The sequence below is a fragment of the Enhydra lutris genome, unplaced genomic scaffold, assembly GCF_002288905.1.
Source record: "Enhydra lutris kenyoni isolate GAN:26980312 unplaced genomic scaffold, ASM228890v2 scaffoldscaffold1, whole genome shotgun sequence".
NCBI classification, from domain to species: domain Eukaryota; kingdom Metazoa; phylum Chordata; class Mammalia; order Carnivora; family Mustelidae; genus Enhydra; species Enhydra lutris.
The window spans coordinates 36,027,694-36,048,128 of NW_019154085.1; the positions used below are offsets into that span (position 1 = coordinate 36,027,694).

At 41.6% G+C, this 20,435-nt stretch overlaps 1 protein-coding gene across 1 annotated transcript in view; it reads left to right on the forward strand.

Moving 5' to 3' along the window:
- LOC111142601 (rhomboid domain containing 1) overlaps positions 1 to 20,435 on the forward strand; it is a 123,951-nt gene that overhangs the window by 19,780 nt on the left and 83,736 nt on the right. The window contains exons 2-3 of the mRNA XM_022495905.1: positions 6,851 to 7,358; positions 8,415 to 8,547. Coding sequence (XP_022351613.1) covers positions 6,926 to 7,358; positions 8,415 to 8,547 — 566 coding nt within the window. The 5' untranslated portion in view covers positions 6,851 to 6,925. The remainder of the gene's footprint in view (positions 1 to 6,850; positions 7,359 to 8,414; positions 8,548 to 20,435) is intronic.

Sequence of the window (20,435 nt, forward strand, 5' to 3'; positions counted from 1 at the left end):
ATTTTGTAATTGGGTTCTTTCGGGACCTAAGGAAGCTAATAATATCTTTTAGGAAAAGTAAAAGTATGCTAAGAAGTTTTATTGGAATAACAAATAATTTTATTTTGTGCCACACTAAAATACTCTCATCTATTGGCCTTATGGTAAGAAGTAGAGAAAACAATTTCTTGTGTTTGGATTAGAAAAGCCATGAATGATAGCATTTCCTGAGAGAGTTAGGGAGTGAGAAGAAATGGTTGAGTCCAGTTCATTCCTAGAGAGAGTTCATTCCTAGAGGAAAACACACACACACACACACACACACACACACACACACACATTGTGTTTTTGTGTATGTTTTGACCAAGTTAACATGGTATTTATGATGTGCTAATTTGTCGCCCAGCTCATGTAAATGAAGAAGCAGGGGATGCTTTTATGTTTAACATAATCTGCTATTTCCATAGCATTTTTGCTTTGTTTGAAGTGGTAAAACATACTAACCCTCTGTTACTTTCACAACGATTTTACAGTATTTATTGTCAAATGAGTGGGCCCTAGCTTATGCCCCTGCTAGTGAGGTACACTCACATTCACTCTTAACACGTCCCATCCAGAGGGATGACAATGCTAAAATCCTAGTAGGCTAACTAGAATGCTTTCTTTGTGGTTCCATCTTTCTTTTCTGAAGCTTTCTTTTGACCTGAGCTTGTTACACTGTTTCTTAGAGAGCAGGAGAGAGAGGGTGCGAGCTTGTCTGTATGGTTTTGCAGACCTATCAGCATGTGTGCTTATATTATATTTTAAGCAATGAAAATTTAGGCATTTGCTCAGTGTCATTAGTAATTAGGGAAATCTAAGTCAGTACTACCTCATACCCGCTCAGATGGCTAAAACGAAAAAAGAGGATCAAGACAAGTAGTGTTGAGGGTGTGGAGACATTGGAATCCTCTTATACCACTGGAGGGAGTACAATAGGATGCTGAAATTTGGAAAACAGTTTGCCATTTCCTGAAAGAGTTAAACAAAGAATTACCGTATGACCCAGCAATTCTACTCCTGGGTATATATCTAAGGGAACTGAGAATGTGCGCCTACCAAAAAAATTATACACGACTGTTCCTAGCCACATTATTCATTTGAGTCAAGAAGCAGAAACAACCCAAATGTACCTCAACCGGTAAATGGATGAACACTGTTACTATCAGATGCCAGATTGGGGATATAGAACATTTTAACTGAAAATTGAGACATTTACCACCCTAGTAAATGATAATGATGAAGTATTTTATGCTTTGTAAGTAGAATTGAAAATCACTGTAATTAGATTTTTCCCCTTTTTATAAAACTCCTTTCTCTCCCCCTTGAGACACATTGGTTTTCCAAGTTACGAATTCAGTTTCTTTTGTTTGTTCTAGCCATTTAGTTTTTTTTTATTACATACCCGTTTAATTTTTAATTTCTCATTAAAAGTAAATATGGCTATTTTCCCTTTGAATATTTCAAGAAGTCTTCCATTTCTCTCTGTCGCGACTTTGATATAGTGCTGTCTAGTGTGTATTACTACGTAATTAAAATGCCACTTTTTAATCAAATAGTTCCGGCAAAACAACCTATTAATACACTTTACATGGATCAGAGGTTTATTTCTGTAAAGTTGAGATAAATGTTATAAACGCTTTTCTGGGACTAAAACGTAAATGGAATAACATGCACAGTGCTGTGGGGAAGGTTGCTACAATTGCAGGAAAAATACTAAGAAGATGAACAAATTGTAGTCTTTTCAGTCAGTCTTATTTATTGTATAATGTGGATATATTAGAAAATACTCATCTTGAGTCCTTGGGCAAATAACTTGTAAGCACTGACTATGTGCCAGTCATTGTACTAGGCTCTAGGTAATTAGTGGTGATCAAAACAGACAAGGTGATTCTGCCCTTGGCCATTTCTGCTGCAATCTGGGAGCTCTTGGGTTGGGAGCACCTTGTGGTGGGGGCACCGTGACTGGGTCAGAGACCAGAGAGGTGGACAGGATAGTGGTTGTTGCAAGTGTGTGGTTATGGTGAAGAGTTTGGGCTTTATTCTAACTGTAATGATAAACAATCACAGGTTATCTGCAGGGGAATCCAACTTCAGTTTTATAGGGATTATTCTGGGTGGTGGTGGAAAAATGGTTGGTGGGAGAGAATCCAGTTAGAGAGTTTGTTACAATGCAGGCAAGGTATGATAGTGCCTTAGATTGGAGTAGGGCTCAAGAGCTAGAAAGAAGGAGATTGACACAAACTGGACAAATTAACCAACTGTGGTGGATGGGATATGAGGATAGGAGGGCGATGAGGGCCAAAGGGCAGGTCAAGGATGTTTCCGGCATCTCTGACTTGAACAGCAGGGGAGAGGGGAGATTCTGTGTCCTGAGATGCTGAACGCGGAGGCACAGAATTGGAAGGGATGGGTCCAGTGTTCAGCTTGGGGCAGGTTGAGCGTGAGGGAAAGATGTGTTTCTGAGCTGGGGGAGTGCAGGGACTAGCCTGCTCTTCCTTGGGCGGTGGTAACTTTTATGGTCTGGGTACAAGTTAGAATAAATAAATCACTTCCCAAACCAAACAGGCTGAACTGGTTTCCAGCTTATAGATGAGTTGCTGTAATGGATCATGCCTCTGTGGTCTCTCTTCCAGCTCAGCAGTCTGAAATTTTGTATATATTTGATGAGCCGGATGAAACAACATTTATTTACAGTCAGTGCTCGCTTATTGTGATATCTTCTCTTTGGTATTCTTAGAACTATGCTTGCCAGGTCCATGGGGTCAAGTTACAGATTTGATCTTCGCATGGACCACAGGGATTTTCTGTTACCGTGTTAGAAGCGGCATTCTTCACTTTTGAAGGCTGACTTGATAGCTTATTTGGAAGGAAAGTGGGCCATAGAGTTGGTAGGAAGTATGCCCATTTATCTTTGCTACTGAACACCCCAAACTTACATTCTAGCCATACTGTACTCTAGTGGCCTTCATTGATAAACATGGATCCCAAAATATATTCTGCACGTTTCACATTGGCTATGGTTCTATCTGCCTTCCCATTAAGGTTACATTCATTGTGAACAGGAACCACATCTTTTTATTCATCCTTTGATTTGCTACAGCCAATATTTTTTTTCCCCAGCAAATAGAAATGGGTTATTTAGGGGCTGCAGTTGTAAGGGTTTTGTTCTTTGCAATACCTCTGCAGTTAGGCACAGAGATCGGCATGTGCTTGGCACTTTATATTTATTAAATAGAGGAGTGCCTAAGGAATGACTAAGTAGACATTTTGTGAGAGGGAAGGGGTAACTCAGTTTTCAAAAGCCAAGAGAACAGACAGGCGGTATTCTTCCTATAAGATTATGCCTCTGGAACCTACTGAGAAATTAAGGGTACAAAATGGAAATTTGGGGATCCAAATGACAAAATGCATTCTAGAAACCACAGGAGTGGAATTCCATGAGTGTGTGCCAAAGAGAGCAAGAATAGAGGCCAAAGGAAAAACAGAGGAATGGGGATTGCTAGAAGCGGGGGATGACACCACAGGAGAACACAGGATCCCAGGAAGGCCCCAGTGGAGGTCATGGTGAGAGGGATGCTCAGGGAAAGGGACCATTGGATTTGGGCAGAAGTCAAGCAAGTGCAAAATGAGCCTGGATGTAGTGTGAAATAATATTGGGGAAGTTCTGCTATCTTTTTTTTTTTTAATTTATTTAAGATTTTATTTATTTATTTGACAGAGAGAGATCACAAGTAGACAGAGAGGCAGGTAGAGAGAGAGAGGGAAGCAGGCTCCCTGCTGAGCAGAGAGCCCGATGCGGGACTCGATCCCAGGACCCTGAGATCATGACCTGAGCCGAAGTCAGCGGCTTAACTCACTGAGCCACTCAGGTGCCCTGCTATCTTTTTTTTTATACTGCTCATCACTAATGATTCCCGTTGGGGTGGGAGGGATTTTTCTTAAGCAAAGACCCAATTAGTTTTGATTTTGTGCTGTGCATAGCCTAGCGTCATAGAACACTATTTGTACTGAGATCAAAGGGTTCATTTTGTGATTTCTTATAAGCTGATTACTTAAAAATCAAGGCTGGATTTTTCCGTTGCTTCTATTATAGGTATTGAGGTTTTATACTAAAATGGGGTGGGGTGCCTGGGTGGCTCAGTGGGTTAAGCCTCTGCCTTCGGCTCAGGTCATGATCTCAGGGTCCTGGGATCGAGCCCTGCATCGGGCTCTCTGCTCAGCAGGGAGCCTGCTTCCCCCTCTCCCTCTGTCTGCCTCTCTGCCTACTTGTGATATCTCTCTCTGTCAAATAAATAAATAAAATCTTTAAAAAAAATAAAATTATTTAGGGAATGTTGCCAAAAAAACACAGTAATTGGAGATTTGAAAATAGACTTGAATGTCAATGTGAAAAATATAGACTGTTTCTCTACAATAGCCCAGGAGCTCTTCAGTTGAAATTTTGTTAAGTTCTCTAATTCCTGAGAATGCTACAGAGCTATAATAATAAGCTCATCAATAAAAACAAAACAAAACAAAACAAAAACTTGGATTGTGCTAATAACAGGGGTGTACACAACACACATATACACATTAATGTGTAACTTTTTCTTGGTCATTTCTTAGAATGCATATGGGAAGAGGATGGGGGGAGTACATTTGAGCCTTGTTCGGATGCTACCATTTGCATAAAGCTTTTTCTGCACAGGTGAGATTACCTCAGAGTATTGAAAAATGTAGCCACTGTATATTTAGCATCTGCTTCGTTCCAGATGTGTTACAATAATCCTGGAAAGGAGGTATTATCGTCTCTAGTTTAAAGCAAAAAAAGTGAAGTTCAGAGAGTTTAAGTAATTTGCCCTAGGTCTTAGAGCTTCTAAGTAGAACTGTACCCATTTTTGCCCCAAAGCTCACGTACCTTCCAGTGTCCTGTCTGAATGAGAATCTTTGATCAGAGTAAGTCACGTATTTGGTTCAGGGCCTAGGAAGCTCCATAGATAAAAACCACTAGATGAGAACTTTTTCCAGCATCCCAGCCCTAATCTGCCTCTGGACCTATATCTGCAATTGACATTTTTCTTCTTCCTTCCTATTACAACAGACAAGGTTGTTCTAAGGACTTGATTCTTTCTGTGTATCTTTTGCATCTTTAGTTTGTCTCTTTCTTTGCTAGCTTCTTCCCATAAGGATAACCAATGCCCTCACTAAAGCAAGTACCATCTGTATTGGTTAGTGATTGCTGCATAACATACCACTCTAACTCTTGGCGAAGCTACAGTCTGATTTATTTAGCTCACTGTTCTGTGGCTCAGCAAATTAGGCTGGGTTCTGCTGGACTCACTTCTGTGACTGTGGTCAGCTGCTGGTCAGCAACACAGCTTTGCTTCAGGGGCATGAGCTGGCTAGTGGCCAGTGCCATCAGGGTGACTGGAGTTTGTGTCTTTCCTCATCTAGGAGGCTAGCCCAGATGTGTCCACTTGGTTGCTTGAGAGCATTTCCAGAAAGAGCAGAAGGCTGTCGGTCATCTCAAGGCCCACACTGAGAACTAGTGTCCTTTTGTCTGCGTATTGTCAGCTGGAGCAAGTCATAAGGACAGCCCAGGTTTGGGGCGGGGTAGGGGGGTGGCGAGTCGGCACAAGGTGGAGAAATACTGCTGAACTTCACACTCTTTCTTGTTACTAACTCCATTTTGTTCTGTAAGACCACACTACAGACTAACACACCTCAGGCTGACCCATGTATCTCAGATGTGGTCTTCTGCTGTCACTGCCTTCAGACCATAGTGTGGCAATGGTTAGCTTACTTCTTAGCAGGAAATGAGTTCCTTAAACATGGTGACTGTGTTTCAATCTAGGATTCGGCACATAGCAAGTGACTTTTAAAAGCAGAAATTTGGGGCGCCTGGGTGGCTCAGTCGGTTGAGCATCTGCCTTTGGCCCAGGTCATGATCCTGGAGTCCTGGGATCAAGCCCTGCATCAGGTTCTCGGTTTGGTGGAGAGCCTGCTTCTCCCTCTGCCTTTGCCTGCTCCTTCTCCTGCTTTGCTCTCTCTCTGTCAAATAAAAAAATCTTGAATGAATGAATGAATGAATGAATGAATGCAGAAATTTTTGTGACGATAAAGCAGCCTAGCAGTTGGTAACTGGCATTATGGAGTAGAAGATAGTAAATCCTTGCATTTTAAAATCTGCCTGTGGAAGTTTAAAAGCTTTGGGGTGGGGCGCCTGGGTGGCTCAATGGGTTAAGCCTCTGCCTTCAACTCAGGTCATGATCCCAGGGTCCTTGGATCAAGCCCCACATCTGGCTTTCTGCTCAGTTGGGAGCCTGCTTCCCCCTCTCTCTCTGCCTGCCTCTCTGCCTACTTGTGATCTCTGTCTGTCAAATAAAAGAGAAAATCTTAAAAAAACAAAACAAAACTTTGGGGCAGATTCTATTGACTACATCAAAATTAAATATTTCTTTAAAAAAATTAAGGTGGTAAAGAATCCTGTTCAGCATTCTGAGTAGAAATCATTATTAAATATTTACACACTGTCTTTCTAGGTTTTTTATGAGGTTACAAATTTGTTTATAAGAAGACAACTCTTTTTTTCATGGCGAATTTGTCAGAAAAAGCATACGTATCCATTAACTAGTCCATTGGGTTTTGGGAGAAAATTTCTATTTTAGAATGTAAAATGAGGAAGGACAGCATCCTGATGTTACTCTGGAAGACACTGAAAAAAAAAAAGAAATGTTTCTCTCAGATGTGATGTGGGATATATACAATGTAAGCTCATCTTTAAGTGAGCATGCCTTATCGGTGTATTAAGTCTTAATTGACCGATTTTCATGTGCATTTTATGTTTTAGGTTTTGCTGCCTGTATATCTTTCCCGATTCCTAAAACCTGACCGTGTGTCCGCAGCACTGGTTTGATATCCAACTATGCAGCGGAGATCAAGGGGAATTAACGCTGGACTTATTCTGCTCCTCTCTCAAATCTTCCATGTTGGGATCAGCAATATTCCACCCGTTACCCTCGCAACTTTGGTTCTCAACATCTGGTTCTTCTTGAATCCTCTGAAACCGCTGTTCGAGTCCTGCCTTAGCGTGGAGAAGTGTTACCAGCAAAAAGACTGGCAACGCTTGCTGCTTTCTCCTCTTCACCACGCAGACGACTGGCATTTGTATTTCAACATGGCATCCATGCTCTGGAAAGGAATACATCTGGAAAGAAGACTAGGCAGTCGATGGTTTGCCTATGTCATCGTCACATTCTCCTTGCTCACTGGAGTGCTGTACCTGTTCTTGGAATTTGCTCTTGCAGAATTTTTGGATGAACCTGGCTTCAGAAGGAACTGTGCTGTAGGTTTCTCAGGTAAGGCAGACAAATCGCTAAGGGAGCATGCATGAAGATAGTAAGGGAGGTGTCACTGTTGACATTTTATGAAGCGAGCATCCCTATTTGGTGAGGAACTGAAATCTGAGTGGCTAAGGATTGCTGGAGCTTGGGTTTTGGAGAGAAGGATGATTGGAGCAGGGGAGAGAAGATCATGCTATTCTGTTTTAATGCTGCATCATTCACTCTTGGACAGTTTGCATCAGAGTCTGCTCCAAGGTAGTTTGTAGGAGATACAGTTCTAGAAATACACACTGGCTCCTTCATGGTGGAAAGACCCAGTGGTGTATCTGTGATAAGGAGTTCTTTAAAACCGTAAGTATGCCTCTCAATAACCTCTTAAATCCATGCACCACACCTTACGATGGCACGCTCACTGTGTTTCAGGAACCATGATGGTCACTCTCCCTATATCTCAGAGGACGGAAATGGACATCTGGGCCAAAATGAGGTGTTTTAAGAATTAGAATGGAAGAAGAGGGAGGGAAATAGTGCTGTAACAGAAGGAAATCTAACTCTTCCCTCTACTTTCCCTGCCATCTGGCCCTCTTCCCTTTAAGGGACATTCTCATAGTGCCAGTTGTGGGAGAAGAAAGGAAACATGCCCTACCCTCAACATGTCTTTCCAAAGAGGTTTGAAAAATACACATTTTCAAAGTATTTCCAAAAAAATACTGCTCTTTTTTTTTATGGAGTTAAAAATCACATAGCATAAAATTAACGATTCTGACATGAAGAGTTCAGTGGCATTTAGTACCATTTTTGGTATTTTATTCCCATTTTACGTGTTGTCTATTTTCCAGCATACTGAAAGTCAGTATAAACTTCTGCGTTAAGAAACATCAAAAGAACGATTACCTTGAACATTGTCTTTCTACCAAAAGCTGGGTTGACTTGTAAAGAAAAGGGTGTTTCAAAACAAGAAGTGGGATATAGTCAAATAATCATTTTCATTTTCAGTTAGTTTTCTTTGTAACCGTGGATTATTGCCACGTTTGGATTGTTGATATTTGTGTGCTCTTTACTCTCTTCTAGGAGTTTTGTTTGCTTTGAAAGTTCTTAACAACCATTATTGCCCTGGAGGCTTTGCCAACATTTTGGGCTTTCCTGTACCCAACAGATTGGCTTGTTGGGCAGAACTTCTGGCTATTCATTTCATCTCGCCAGGGTAAGTGTTTACTCCCAGAGAAGACAAATGAAGAACCTGATGTTCCAGGGAGAAAAACTTGTAATAATAATGAGGTAACCGGTTTTTGTTTTGTTTTGTTACAGCAAAGTTTATTCTTTAAGGACGGCACTGAGCCTACTCGTTTTAATGTCAGATGTTTCTGAGTTTGAATCCCGTCAACTTGCAAGCCCTATGATTTGGGTCACTTTGCCTTGTCCGAGCTTCAGTGCCCTCACCCTTTAAGTAGGAACAAGAGAACCTGATACACAGACTGGAGGATCCGTAATCATGCGACTGTCTATTCCTGAATTCTAATAATAGTAATGCAGAGAGGCATGTAGAAACCACATAATCATAGAGATAAAAAAATTACAAGACATGTTGGCCTGGTACTTTTAAGCCATCTCAGTTGTGAGGTGTCTTGGTGATAGAACTCTTTAAACAGAAGGCTTTACTCACAATCTCAGTATGTAAAATGGATCCATGATGAACTATTTAGGGTTGAGAGCAAGCTTGGGCCCCATTCCCTTCGTCTTACCCCCGTCTTGCTGTGGTTATCTTAGAGGCAACCCTAGGGCTCCAAGGAATACAGTGGGGGAGCCACTAATCTAGATGAATCCTTTCCTTTTCAGATGAGGACAAGAAGAGTTGGAGGTCAAGGTACTTTTCGAAACACTTCTTGGTAGACGCTAGCACAGTAAGGGTGCAGACCTCCTGACTCCTGGTCTGGTGCTCCTGGCTCGGGTGCTTTCCCACTTTGGTTCCTTTCTCTGCTTTTGATTAGAAAGAGGAGGGTGAATTGTGCTGTTCTCCCACCTCACACCAGTTTTGCTTCCCTTAGTCTGTACAGGCTGCTGGAAGCACATGGTTTTTGTTTATTTTACTGTAGGGACCTGGATAGATTCTCTTTGGAGAAGGAGGAAATTCAGGAAGAAGTAAGGAGGGTGTTTTGTTTATTTTTCTTTTAAATTTTTTTAAAGTTTTGGCCATTTTTCCTTTCAGACAGCAGTTTTATTTTGCTTTTGGTTCCTGTGGCTGTGTTGGGTGTTGTACTTTATTTGAGAATTTTCTCTCTCCTCCATGCCTCAGCCCAGTAACCTAGAGAGAGAGTCCCTTCTCTAATGCTAATTTCCGATCATGGGCAGCCATTGGCAGCTGGTCTGCAAAAGGCAGTGATGTGACCACTGAACACCACTCATTTGCAACTGTATTGTTACCTTGTGACAGTTCCACGAAGAAAGCCTAACAAAATCTTCAAAGTTTTCTTTGAAAAAGGGTCCAGTAATGTCTGTCCCTTGTCTGAACAGGCCTCTCTATACCTTGTCACTCACAGTTGCCTGACTTGCTTGATGTGACTTGCTTCTCTGTGTAGAGGAGAGACTTCTGTTTGTGACCGCAACACCCAGCATTCATATTGAAATCACTCCCTCGATACTTGAACTTTTATTCCACGATGAGTCTGTTTGAATAGCCATGCCTTTAATATTCTCACGCAACCATTTCTGAAGACTCTCACTCATCGTGCACTTTGTTTTTTTTAGGGTCCCCCCCCTTCCATGGAAAAGGCATGGTTGCATTTTTATGTAATATGCTTATTCTTCATGGAGGGACCCGATATCCTGAGCCTGGGAATTACATGAAATTTCCTATCTTTGAAGTTTGAGAGAATGAATCTTTTGGTGTTTTAAGATTTGACTACTTTGAATGATAAACTTCTGATACCCAAGCATCTGCTTCTGCCTGTGTCTAAATAAAGACCAAGCTAAACACTGGTCCAGGAAACTAAGAAGCGAGGAGGAGTGCTTCTTTGAGATGGATCTTGGAAGAATGGAAGAAACCAGAGCTCTCTTTGCTCTGCATTGTTATTCTCCTGGTGGTTGTCAATTAGAATTTGCACTGGGAAAACACTGTAAATCTTTAGAACAAAGCCTGCTTTATTGTCAGACTTAATGAGCTGCCCTCTGGGGAGAAAAAAAACCTGCCAAGCAAACATTTGGTGGACCTCTGTGTTTTAGGAAAGCCACGGAATTAGTAATTTCCCCCAGTTACAGCGTCTTATGGAGGGAAGCCACTCCCAAACAGCCAGCCATTAGGCACCGTGAGGGGTTGGACTTGACCAGGGGAGTGAAGTAATCGCACTCATCTGCCGGTGCTTTTGCTTTTCACAGTACTTGTTTGTCCCTTGTTTTCAGTGATTGCTGTGCCTTACATGGTCCTTCCATTCCCTGGCTTGTCCTGGGACCCTGCTAGGGGACTATGTTTGAAGACCTGTCCCTGCCCCAGAGGCAGCCCAGCAGGGAAGTGTACACAGCCCATCAGGAGGCTGCCTCCTAGTAGACTGGGTTCTTGATCCTTCCCACCCCCTCCCCCTCCTGTAGATGGAAGAAAGGGGGTCTAATGCCAAGTGTTACTTCTAATGTTACTTCTAACCTCTGCAGTTTCTCAGATGAGCCCAAGGCTCTTTAGTCCCAAACTGAAGCTCAGGGAAATGAACATTGGCACACTGTGAGACAGCCCCACAGTGACTGCACTCGAGGACAGTGGTCGTGTGTGAAAGATCTGGGCCGACATGCTGGCCGTGGGACCTCTGGGGACTCCTGCTCCCTCTCTGAGCCTCAGTTTCCTCCTCTGTCCATTGGGAATGTTACTTGCTTTCACTGTTTCCTAAGTCAGTTTTGAGGAGTCCAAGAGATAATCTATATAAGGGTGTTTATAAATTATAAAGTACTTCTCTCATCATTTTTATTATGAGCTCAATCTCTGGAAGTGTGTAGTGTCCCTGAAATGAATCTTATTTCCTTTTCTTCCTAAAATCAATAAAATAAGTCAAACTGTTTGCTTCAGTTCTGTCTCTCCCCTGCCCCTTGATCCTGCTTGACTTTTCCACCCAGAATGGCAGTTAGCAGTCTAAAAATTCCCTTGGGCTACTCATAAACACAAATTAAGCGGGCCATGACTGCATTTGGACTCTAAGAGATTCTTTTGTATAATACAACAGTTCCGAAAACATTAGCCCCTAGGCTTTGGTACTGCTTCACTGCTAATGTTTGATGAGAGGAATTACTCTGACTCTAAGAAAAACTTCTTGGTTAGATTGACCAAATGAGAGAAAAATAGATTTAATACCTTTTTTACTTATTCCAGTTTTTTTAATTGTAAAAATTTTCAAAGTAAAGAGAAGCTGCTGGACTATTTGAAAGTAAGTTGCACACATCAGAGTAACTTCACCCCTAAAAACTTCCAGCGTGTATCTCCTAAAAGTATATTGCTTTATATAAACACATTACTGTCGTCGTATTGAAGGAAATTAACGGGAATTCCCCAGTGTTGTTTAGTAATTAGTTTAAATTTAAAATTCCCCATTTTCCAAATGTCTTTTGTAACTGTTGTGCTTTTTGGGGCCGGGGTAGAGACATAAGAGGACTAAGATATGGTTAAAGTTCATGCATTTGATTGTATTTTTTTGTTCCCTTTTAAAGGCAGTCCTTCTACCTTTTTATTTTCTAAGACATTGAGAAATAACTCATGGAAAATTTGTGAAGAGACCAGGTTTTGTAGAATGTTCCAACTTCTCAATTTCTTGTTTACTTGTAGGGTTACTTAGCTCCTTCCTTTAGACCCCACATTTCTGTAAACTGGAAGTTAGGTACAAAGGTTAGGTACATCCAGATTAAACTGGGTTGTTGGCAAGAATACTTCATGGGGTGATACCATCAGGGTACACAATAACCATATTACATCATGACAGGAAGGACATAATGCCGGATTGTCCCTCTGTTAGGAATTCTAAGTTTAATCCATTAGGTTAGTGTCCATTGTAAGGATACATCTATCCCTTTGCACTTAAAAAACAATCTGGGAGTGGTAATTGGACATCATGTAGATAGCTTGTTAATAACCTTCTGCCTTTTGGCTCAGTATTTGCCAGTGATGGCCCTTGTCTGAATTGGTTGTTTCAGGGGGAGCCATGAAGAATGATTTTCTGATTCTATCATTCCTTCTACACTTATTAGGTGGGGTCAATCCAGGGTTAGAGGTTAAAACCCAAAGGCAAGGGACTGAGGAAGAGCAGTGTTCTGTCAAGGGGAGATCTGCGTTTGGAAGGCTTGAAGCTATTCAGTTTTGTGGGTTCTTTTTAAGGAAAAAAAAAATACAAAATTGAAAACAAAAGTAACACTTTTAAATGACAATACAAAGCACAACAATTTACAATTTTAAAGAGCTAACATTAAAAATGATCCATTTAAGTAATATAATATTCTGTTAACTCCCTGGCATGCCTTTATCATATCCCCCCCGGCCCCAGGTTTGGCTGAGTGCTTTTGATCTCTTCTTCATCTGACAGTAATTTGGCAGTAGCATTTCTGTAGAGAGAATAACATGGTGTATCAAAATTAATTTTCTATTGGATGTTTAGGAGAACTTCTTTTACAGCTTATGAAAATTTTTAGCTTTGTTTTCTGATTTGGAGAACATCTCCATCAAAGTGTTTTTACATACATGCTGTAAACTTTCAGGGCTTTTCAAGATTACTTGTGCAGTGACCAATATCTAGTGTACTTTGAACGATTTGGGTGTTGTCACTGATCTTTAGTGGCATGGTAGGAAATTCACATTTTCCTCACTGATACTAATACTTTGTGCCAAATCAACAAGAAATGTAAATATTAGTGCTTTTCGTTAATTGGATTACCAGAACTCTAAAAGCCTATTTATACCTTCTATTTACAGCTTTTGATATGATTTGAAAATATTTTTGAAAGCTACAAACACAGGAATTCTGATAAAGTTGATTTTGCATGATTCTCAAAAGAGAAACAGAAAATGGGTGGCACATTTGTGATTGCATACACTGTGTTACCGAGTAGATTCCTGGCAGAAGAGAGCTTCTGTTTCATGGCTCTTTTCACTGTGTGTGAGTGGGAACTGAATTCCCCCATTTATAGTTTTCCATGCTTGGCGATGGGGAGAACTTTCTAGACGCTGGACTCTGACACTGGCATGATGACTATATTGCCAGTGCTCTCTGCCCCAGGACACTTGAGAGTTATGTGAAACTTCTGCCCCTCTGCCTTCTGTTACAATTCAGATTAAAGATGCAGAGTGGGCATTAAGAGGATTTCCTGAAGCCATTCCTCTGCACCAAAATAGACCATGAACCGTGTAAATAAACCCCACTGAATCCAAACTACATGTAGGTTCAACTCAGCTTCCCTTTTGCCAGATCCCTGGCAAGTGAGAGGCCTGCTGCTCTGGGAGCTTCTTGGCAAATTCACCTGTGGGTTCTGTTGAAAAGATTGTCCCAGTGATGCCTCTGGGGAAGGAAAAGGAACAGGAGAGGCCTATACATGGTGGGCAAATGGAGGGGTTAAGGCATAGGAGTTTTTGTCAAGTTTGGAAATGGAGAGAGCTTTGAGAATAGGAATTGGTAGTCAGAAGACAGGATGTTGGAGTTTGTACTGGTGAGCATGTCTGTGTAGATATGAAACTGGGGGAATGGTGGCTCATTAGAGTCAAAGAGCTTAACAGGTGAGGTGGTAAGGTTGAGGTGTTGGGTGGACTATCTACCTGGGGAGTGATGCCACCCAGGGTAGTTATAGGAGATAGGGTAGAGATGAAAATAGTGAGATTATTCCAGAGTCCTCCCTGGATGTCAGGAAGTGATACTCGAGACAGATAGCAGGCAACATCTGAATTAGTCTCTTATTGCTGCTGTAACAAATTTCCACAAATGTGGTGACTTACAATTACAGAAATTTATGTTTTCATGATTTCTGAAGTTAAGTGTCCAAAATCAATAACACTGGGCTGAAGTCAAGGTGTTAGCAGGGCTATACTTTCTCTGGAGCCTTGGAGGAAATCCATTCCTTACCTCTTTCAGCTTCTGGTAGCTTCTAACATTCCTTGGCTTGTGGGCACATCCCCCCAAAGCTGCCAGAATCACAGTGCCTTCTCCTCTTCTACCTGTGTCAAATTTCCCTCTGCTTCCCTCTTATAAAGATACTTGGGATTGCATTTAGGACTGACCCTGATAATGCGGCATAATCACCCCATCTCAGAGTCTTTAACTTCGATTCGGACATGGATCTATTTCAAGGAGTCATTATTTGTCATTGTCAAAGTCATTATCAAAGATGGGTAGAGAAGGTGATGAAGATTCAAACTCAAAATACCGGCCGCGTGTGTCTGAGCCTCTGGGAGTGCATCTCCTTTCCCTTTCTTTGGCATACCCTTTATTCTTTTCTCCTTGTGAATTCCTGGTTACCCTTCAAAACCTAAATCAGATAATGACCTGTTCTGTGCTGCTTTCCTGGATTCCTCCAGGCAGGTTAGTTCTTTATTTTTGTTCCAATAGTGTTTGTAGATTTCTGTACCATAAGCACTTTCTTCATTATAATTTATCCTTTTCTTTTCCTTCTCTAGGCTAGGAGCTTCTTGAGACTAAGCACTTTTTCTTACTCATCTTTGTATCTTCCTCATCTCCTTGACACGTAGTCGAATTACGTAAATATTTATGGTTGAATGAACTTAAGTTCATTGGGTGGCATCATCCAGTCCATGGAGGGACTGGATAGAACAAAAAGGTGGAGGGAGGTTGAACTCTTTTCTTTCTGTCTGCCTGTCTGAGACATCTGCCTTCTCTTGCCCTTGGGCTGGGACTTACACCATTGGGTCCCTGGTTCTCAGGCCTTCAGACACAGACTGGAATTTATACCATTGGCTTTCTTGCATCTCCAACCTGCAAATGGCAGGTCACAGGACTTCTAAGCTTCCATAATCATGTGAGCCAACTCCTTATAATAAATTTATATATAAATTACATGTAAATATAAATACATAAATTATATGTAAAATAGCTGAATATGTTATATATCCATCCATCCTATTGGGGTGTTTCTCTGGAGAACCCTAATACAATCATTGAAGGGACATGTAGTTTCTGTGTTTGCTTTTGGTCTGAAATGTTCTGATGGATTCCTTTATTATTAAAACCTGTCAAATGTTTTAATTTTACTACTGTTTTCAGTTGATAAGGTGGACCAATAGCTCATTGTTTTAGAACTTGATATCTCATTCAACTGTAAGGAGGGAGTAATCTTGAGCAATTTTGAATTAAATCTTGAGTGAAAACAGAATGTTAGTTTTTCTTGTGCCTTTGCTGTTGGGGTTCTTGTCATTTTTAAAATTTTTTAATTTTTTATTTTTAAAAAAAGATTTTATTTACTTATTTGGCAGAGAGAGAGAGAGAGATCACAAGTAGGCAGAGAGGCAGGCAGAGAGATGGGGGGAAGCAGGCTCCCCACTGAGCAGAGAGCCTGATGTGGGGCTCAATCCCAGGACCCTGAGATCATGACCTGAGCCAAAGGCAAAGGCTTAACCCACTGAGCCACCCAGGCGCCCCTGGGGTTCTTGTTAAATAGTGACCTGAATCCATGTTCTATCCCTTGCTGCCCCCTCCCCCCCCAACTTCACAATTTAGTGAAAGAAATGCATACCAACAACTAACTGAAACAAAGCAGAAGGCAGAAATTTTAGTTCGATAAAAGCAGAGGAACATAAAAGGGGGATAATTAACTCTGATTTGAGAAATTAGGAGGCTTTGCAGAGGGGAGGGTATGTGCATTGAGTGTTGGGAGATGATATGTAGACTACCCTTTGCCGTGGGATTAGAAAGAACAAAAACCAGGAAGCGTGATAAGTTTAGGAAACAGCAAAGAATCTGCCCCCAAACACTGAGAGATAAGGCTAGCAGTGTTCCCCGCATGTGTCCTTTCATACACTAGTTCCTGAGACGCTCCTGCAACAAGATTCCCCAGTCAGCAAACACAGCACATGTGTAGTTTCTGTGCTCCAGTCCGTTGGCCACATGGCACATGAACACCTTTTGAAAGGTTTGGGAAATTACTTCAGAAAGGAAGAAATCAGGGTAACCAGTTAGTTTTCCCAGCTTATTCGATGACGGCATCCGTTTGTTTACCACTCGCATGAAACGGTCTCTACAGAGCAAGTGTCCTTCAAGGTACATTCTATGAACACCCGGCTCCAGAGTTAGGATGGCACTCTGTAGAGGGCCTTGGTTACCAAACTGGGCGGCAGGTTCATGGATTCTGACCTTGCTTGCTGGGAGATGGCTTTAGTTTCTTTTTTCTTTTTTTTTTTAACTTTTTAATTTTTTTATAAACGTATAATGTATTATTAGCCCCAGGGGTCCAGGTCTGTGAATCGCCAGGTTCACACACTTCACAGCACTCACCATAGCACATACGGCTTTAGTTTCTAATGAGGTACAGCCATGAACTCACCTGTGGCTTAGGAAAGAAGACCAGGAATTATCTTTATATTTAGTGGTTGGAGTCTATGTGAATGTTGACCTAAACTAGAGAAGAAACCAGAGACCGGAACTAGTGCAGGGTCTGAGAGGGAACACATTGGGGAGAGGTTGCTGAGGCCAATTTGATGGCCTTTGGGGGATAATAATAATGACTTTCCTGTATGGGGGACTTCCTGTTGGCCAAGTGCCATTGTAAGCTCTGTGTCTTCATTACACCTACTTTGTGAGGGAGGAGTAATCACTTCTCTCAGGAGACGAGGAAACTGAGGCATAAACATTTTTTTAAAATACCTTACTGAAGTTAGTCAAATACCAGCTACTAAATGGGATAGTCAATGAAGTTAAGCTTCAGCAATCAGGTCTATGAATTCAGCCTCTAAACCAGTGGTTCTTAAACTTTTTGGTTATTAGACCAACTTAGGGTCTTAAAAATTATTGATGACCCCAGAGGGCTTTGGTTTATGTGGATTATATCTATCAATTTTGATCATACTGGAAATTAAAACTGATTGGGGCACCTGGGTGGCTCAGTGGGTTAAAGCCTCTGCCTTCGGCTCAGGTCATGATCCCAGGGACCTGGGATCGAGCCCCCGCATCGGGCTCTCTGCTCAGCAGGGAGACTGCTTCCCTTCCTTTCTCTCTGCGTGCCTCTCTGCCTACTTGTGATCTCTGTCAAATAAATAAAATCTTTAAAAAAAAACAAAACTGACACTATTTTTAAAAATCAATATTCATAATACACTTAAAATCATAACCTCATTACTAACGATAATTCATTTAAAATAATAATAGTAGACTAATCCAATAGATGTTCACATAAATAATATTTTTTATGAAAAATAAGTATATTTTCTACACCACAAAAAGGGAGATGAATGGCAATAGAAGTTTTCGCAAAACTCACTGGTGGTTAGCTTAATAGAAAAAAAAAATCCGACTCCTATATTTGCTTCTCCAGTTAATCTGTTGAGCTACATCATTTTGCTGAAAGATAATTTGGCCTCAAACAGATGTATGCTTGGAAAGATTAGAAGGGAGAATTTGAATAGCCTTTTCAGATAACTGTGGATATTCTTTGTACCATATCAGTACTTGGCAAGTGGTACTTTCTTAAAGGCTAAGGGTCTATGGAACACACTTTGAGAACTGCTGCTCTAAGCTCTCATGCTGCCTCTCTAGTTACACGAAGGTTTTGTAGCTCGTATGAAAGGAAAGATGGTGATGTAGAACCTGGACAAGGAGAATCCTTTCCAGGGGTGCTTCATGCTGTCAGGGATGGGAGAGGGAGAGACACCGTGGTGTGTGTGAAAATACACCTAACCACTGAAACTGCTCAGTAACAACTGTCAGCATGAGCCATTAACTCTTTGTTCGAGGAAAGATGGCTCCTTGTCCCTCTTTTCCCAGGGACTGACTATAAAATCTGCCTGTGTTCCCTGTGGGACAGAATTCCTTAGACTGCATGGAACGTCCTTGCTGCATTGAGTTCTCTTCTTCCATCTGCTTACATTTTGTGGGAAATCGCTTCTGGCATGTTTGTCTAAAACACAACACATGGTATTTTTGTTTTGTTTTGTTTTTCCCCCAGTAGTACTGAGATAGGGAACACAAAGGAAGAGGACAGTGGTCAGCTAGGCTGGATTACCTTTGAATTTGAAGTGCCAATTGACGCCCATGGGGGGTCTGCCTCCGTGGTAGACTGTTGGTTCACTGCGTGGGAATGAGGAGTGAGGTTGGGAAGAACTGTTTGGAACATGGCTGTGACACCACCTCCTGTCCCATGTTCTTCTAGAACTTGCTGCTCTACCATCATGAGGTGGGGTCCAATTTACCACCCCCAGAATTGGATGGATTTGTAACCCAATGTAATCAGTAGATGGCTGCAAAAAGGGCCTCCTTACTTCTGAGGCAACACATTTCTTGCCTGGTGAGCTGAACTCCTTGGTCTTGGGGTCCATATAGGAAGTCGAACTCCCCTGATTCCATCACGAGGAAATGGCATGTGCCATGGGAGTGGATGGCCTTTAGAGACAGCCATGAATCCACCTGACCTCGATGTTATAAAGCAGAAACTTTCTACCCTTCCGTGCTCCTTCTAAATTCCTGAATGTGAGTCAAAGGAAATGCTTGTGTTATGCCACTGCATTTGGGTAGATGCGCTCTGCGGAAGTTGTCATGACAGCGATGAGTTGGATGAAAAGGGGAAAAGTAGAATGAAGAGCAGTGAGTACAGAAGATGGTATTTGGGGAGTGGCAGAGGTTGGAGGGGAAGCAAAGGGCAGAGGTGTGGGGCAAATCCACACCCAGATGCCGTGCTGCCCTGAGTCAGCAGCCTTGGCCCGCAATAACTGGGCTTTAGAGCAGTGGTTGTTTACTGTGCGTTCTGACCCTTTAAGAGATCCTGAAATCAGTGTAGCTGGTTGCAGCTGATATTCAGAAAGAAAAGAAGGAAGTGGGGGTGGGGGGATTACTAGAAATACTAGTGTTGAATACAGTAAGGGTAGATATCATCTCAAGGAACTTTAGCTATATGTGTATGTGAGCCCGGTCAAATCTAAAACATATTTTTATTGTGGGACCGTATACAAATTTCAAGAGGTACTGCTTCAAAGCAGCTACTAGTTGCTTAAACCAGAGTGAAATATGTATGTTCAGGAACAGTGTCACTCATTGTCCTCAGTAGTAATAAACTGCGGGGACATTGGTAGCAATGAGAAGAACAGACTGTGATCACAGATTTCTATTAATTTATTGTCTTTCATTAGAACAAATACTGTTTGTTCACGAGGATTGGTAAAGGCTCTGCCAGCTCTCAGGATAGCTCTCTGTATATGGAAATATGGGCTAACAGATGTAGAGTTCACCTAAACCAAACGTGCTAGTCATGTTTGTTCAGTGACAACATTCTTAATAAAATCCTTTGACAATTGAAGAAGGGGTTCTTTAGAGCAAAGCAGAAAACGAGGTAGAAGAGTTAACACTTTTTCCTAAATGAAAGCGTAACATTCCTCTCTAAACTGTTCTAATGTGGAAGTATTTCCAAGAACTTAGTAGAAAATAAAAGAAAACCGAAATGGCTATAGGGTCAAAATATACATTGGGTGGGTTGTATAATAAACAAGCAAGGGACAAATAAGTAATTCCAGCAATACCCAAATTAATTGTGCTGGGGAGAGAAAGCGCCTTCAAAAAATGGCCTGATGGATGAGCCCGAGGAGGAACTGTGGCCCCTTTAGGGTTCAGGCAGCGTTTGCAGCTCACTGAAAGGAGAGAGGGATTCGTGTTTTCCAAGGGTGGGTTAAGTTGTTTCTCAAGAACTTACGCCAATTTCTTTCTTTTTTTTTTTAATTTTTTTTATTTTTAAAATTTTTAATAAATATATAACGTGCTTTTATCCCTAGGGGTACAGGTCTGTGACTCGCCAGGTTTACACACTTCACAGCACTCATCATAGCACATACCCTCCCCAATGTCCATATCCCCACCACCCTCTCCCGTCCCCACTCCCCCCAGCAACCCTCAGTCTGTTTTTTTGAGATTGAGTCTTTTATGGTTT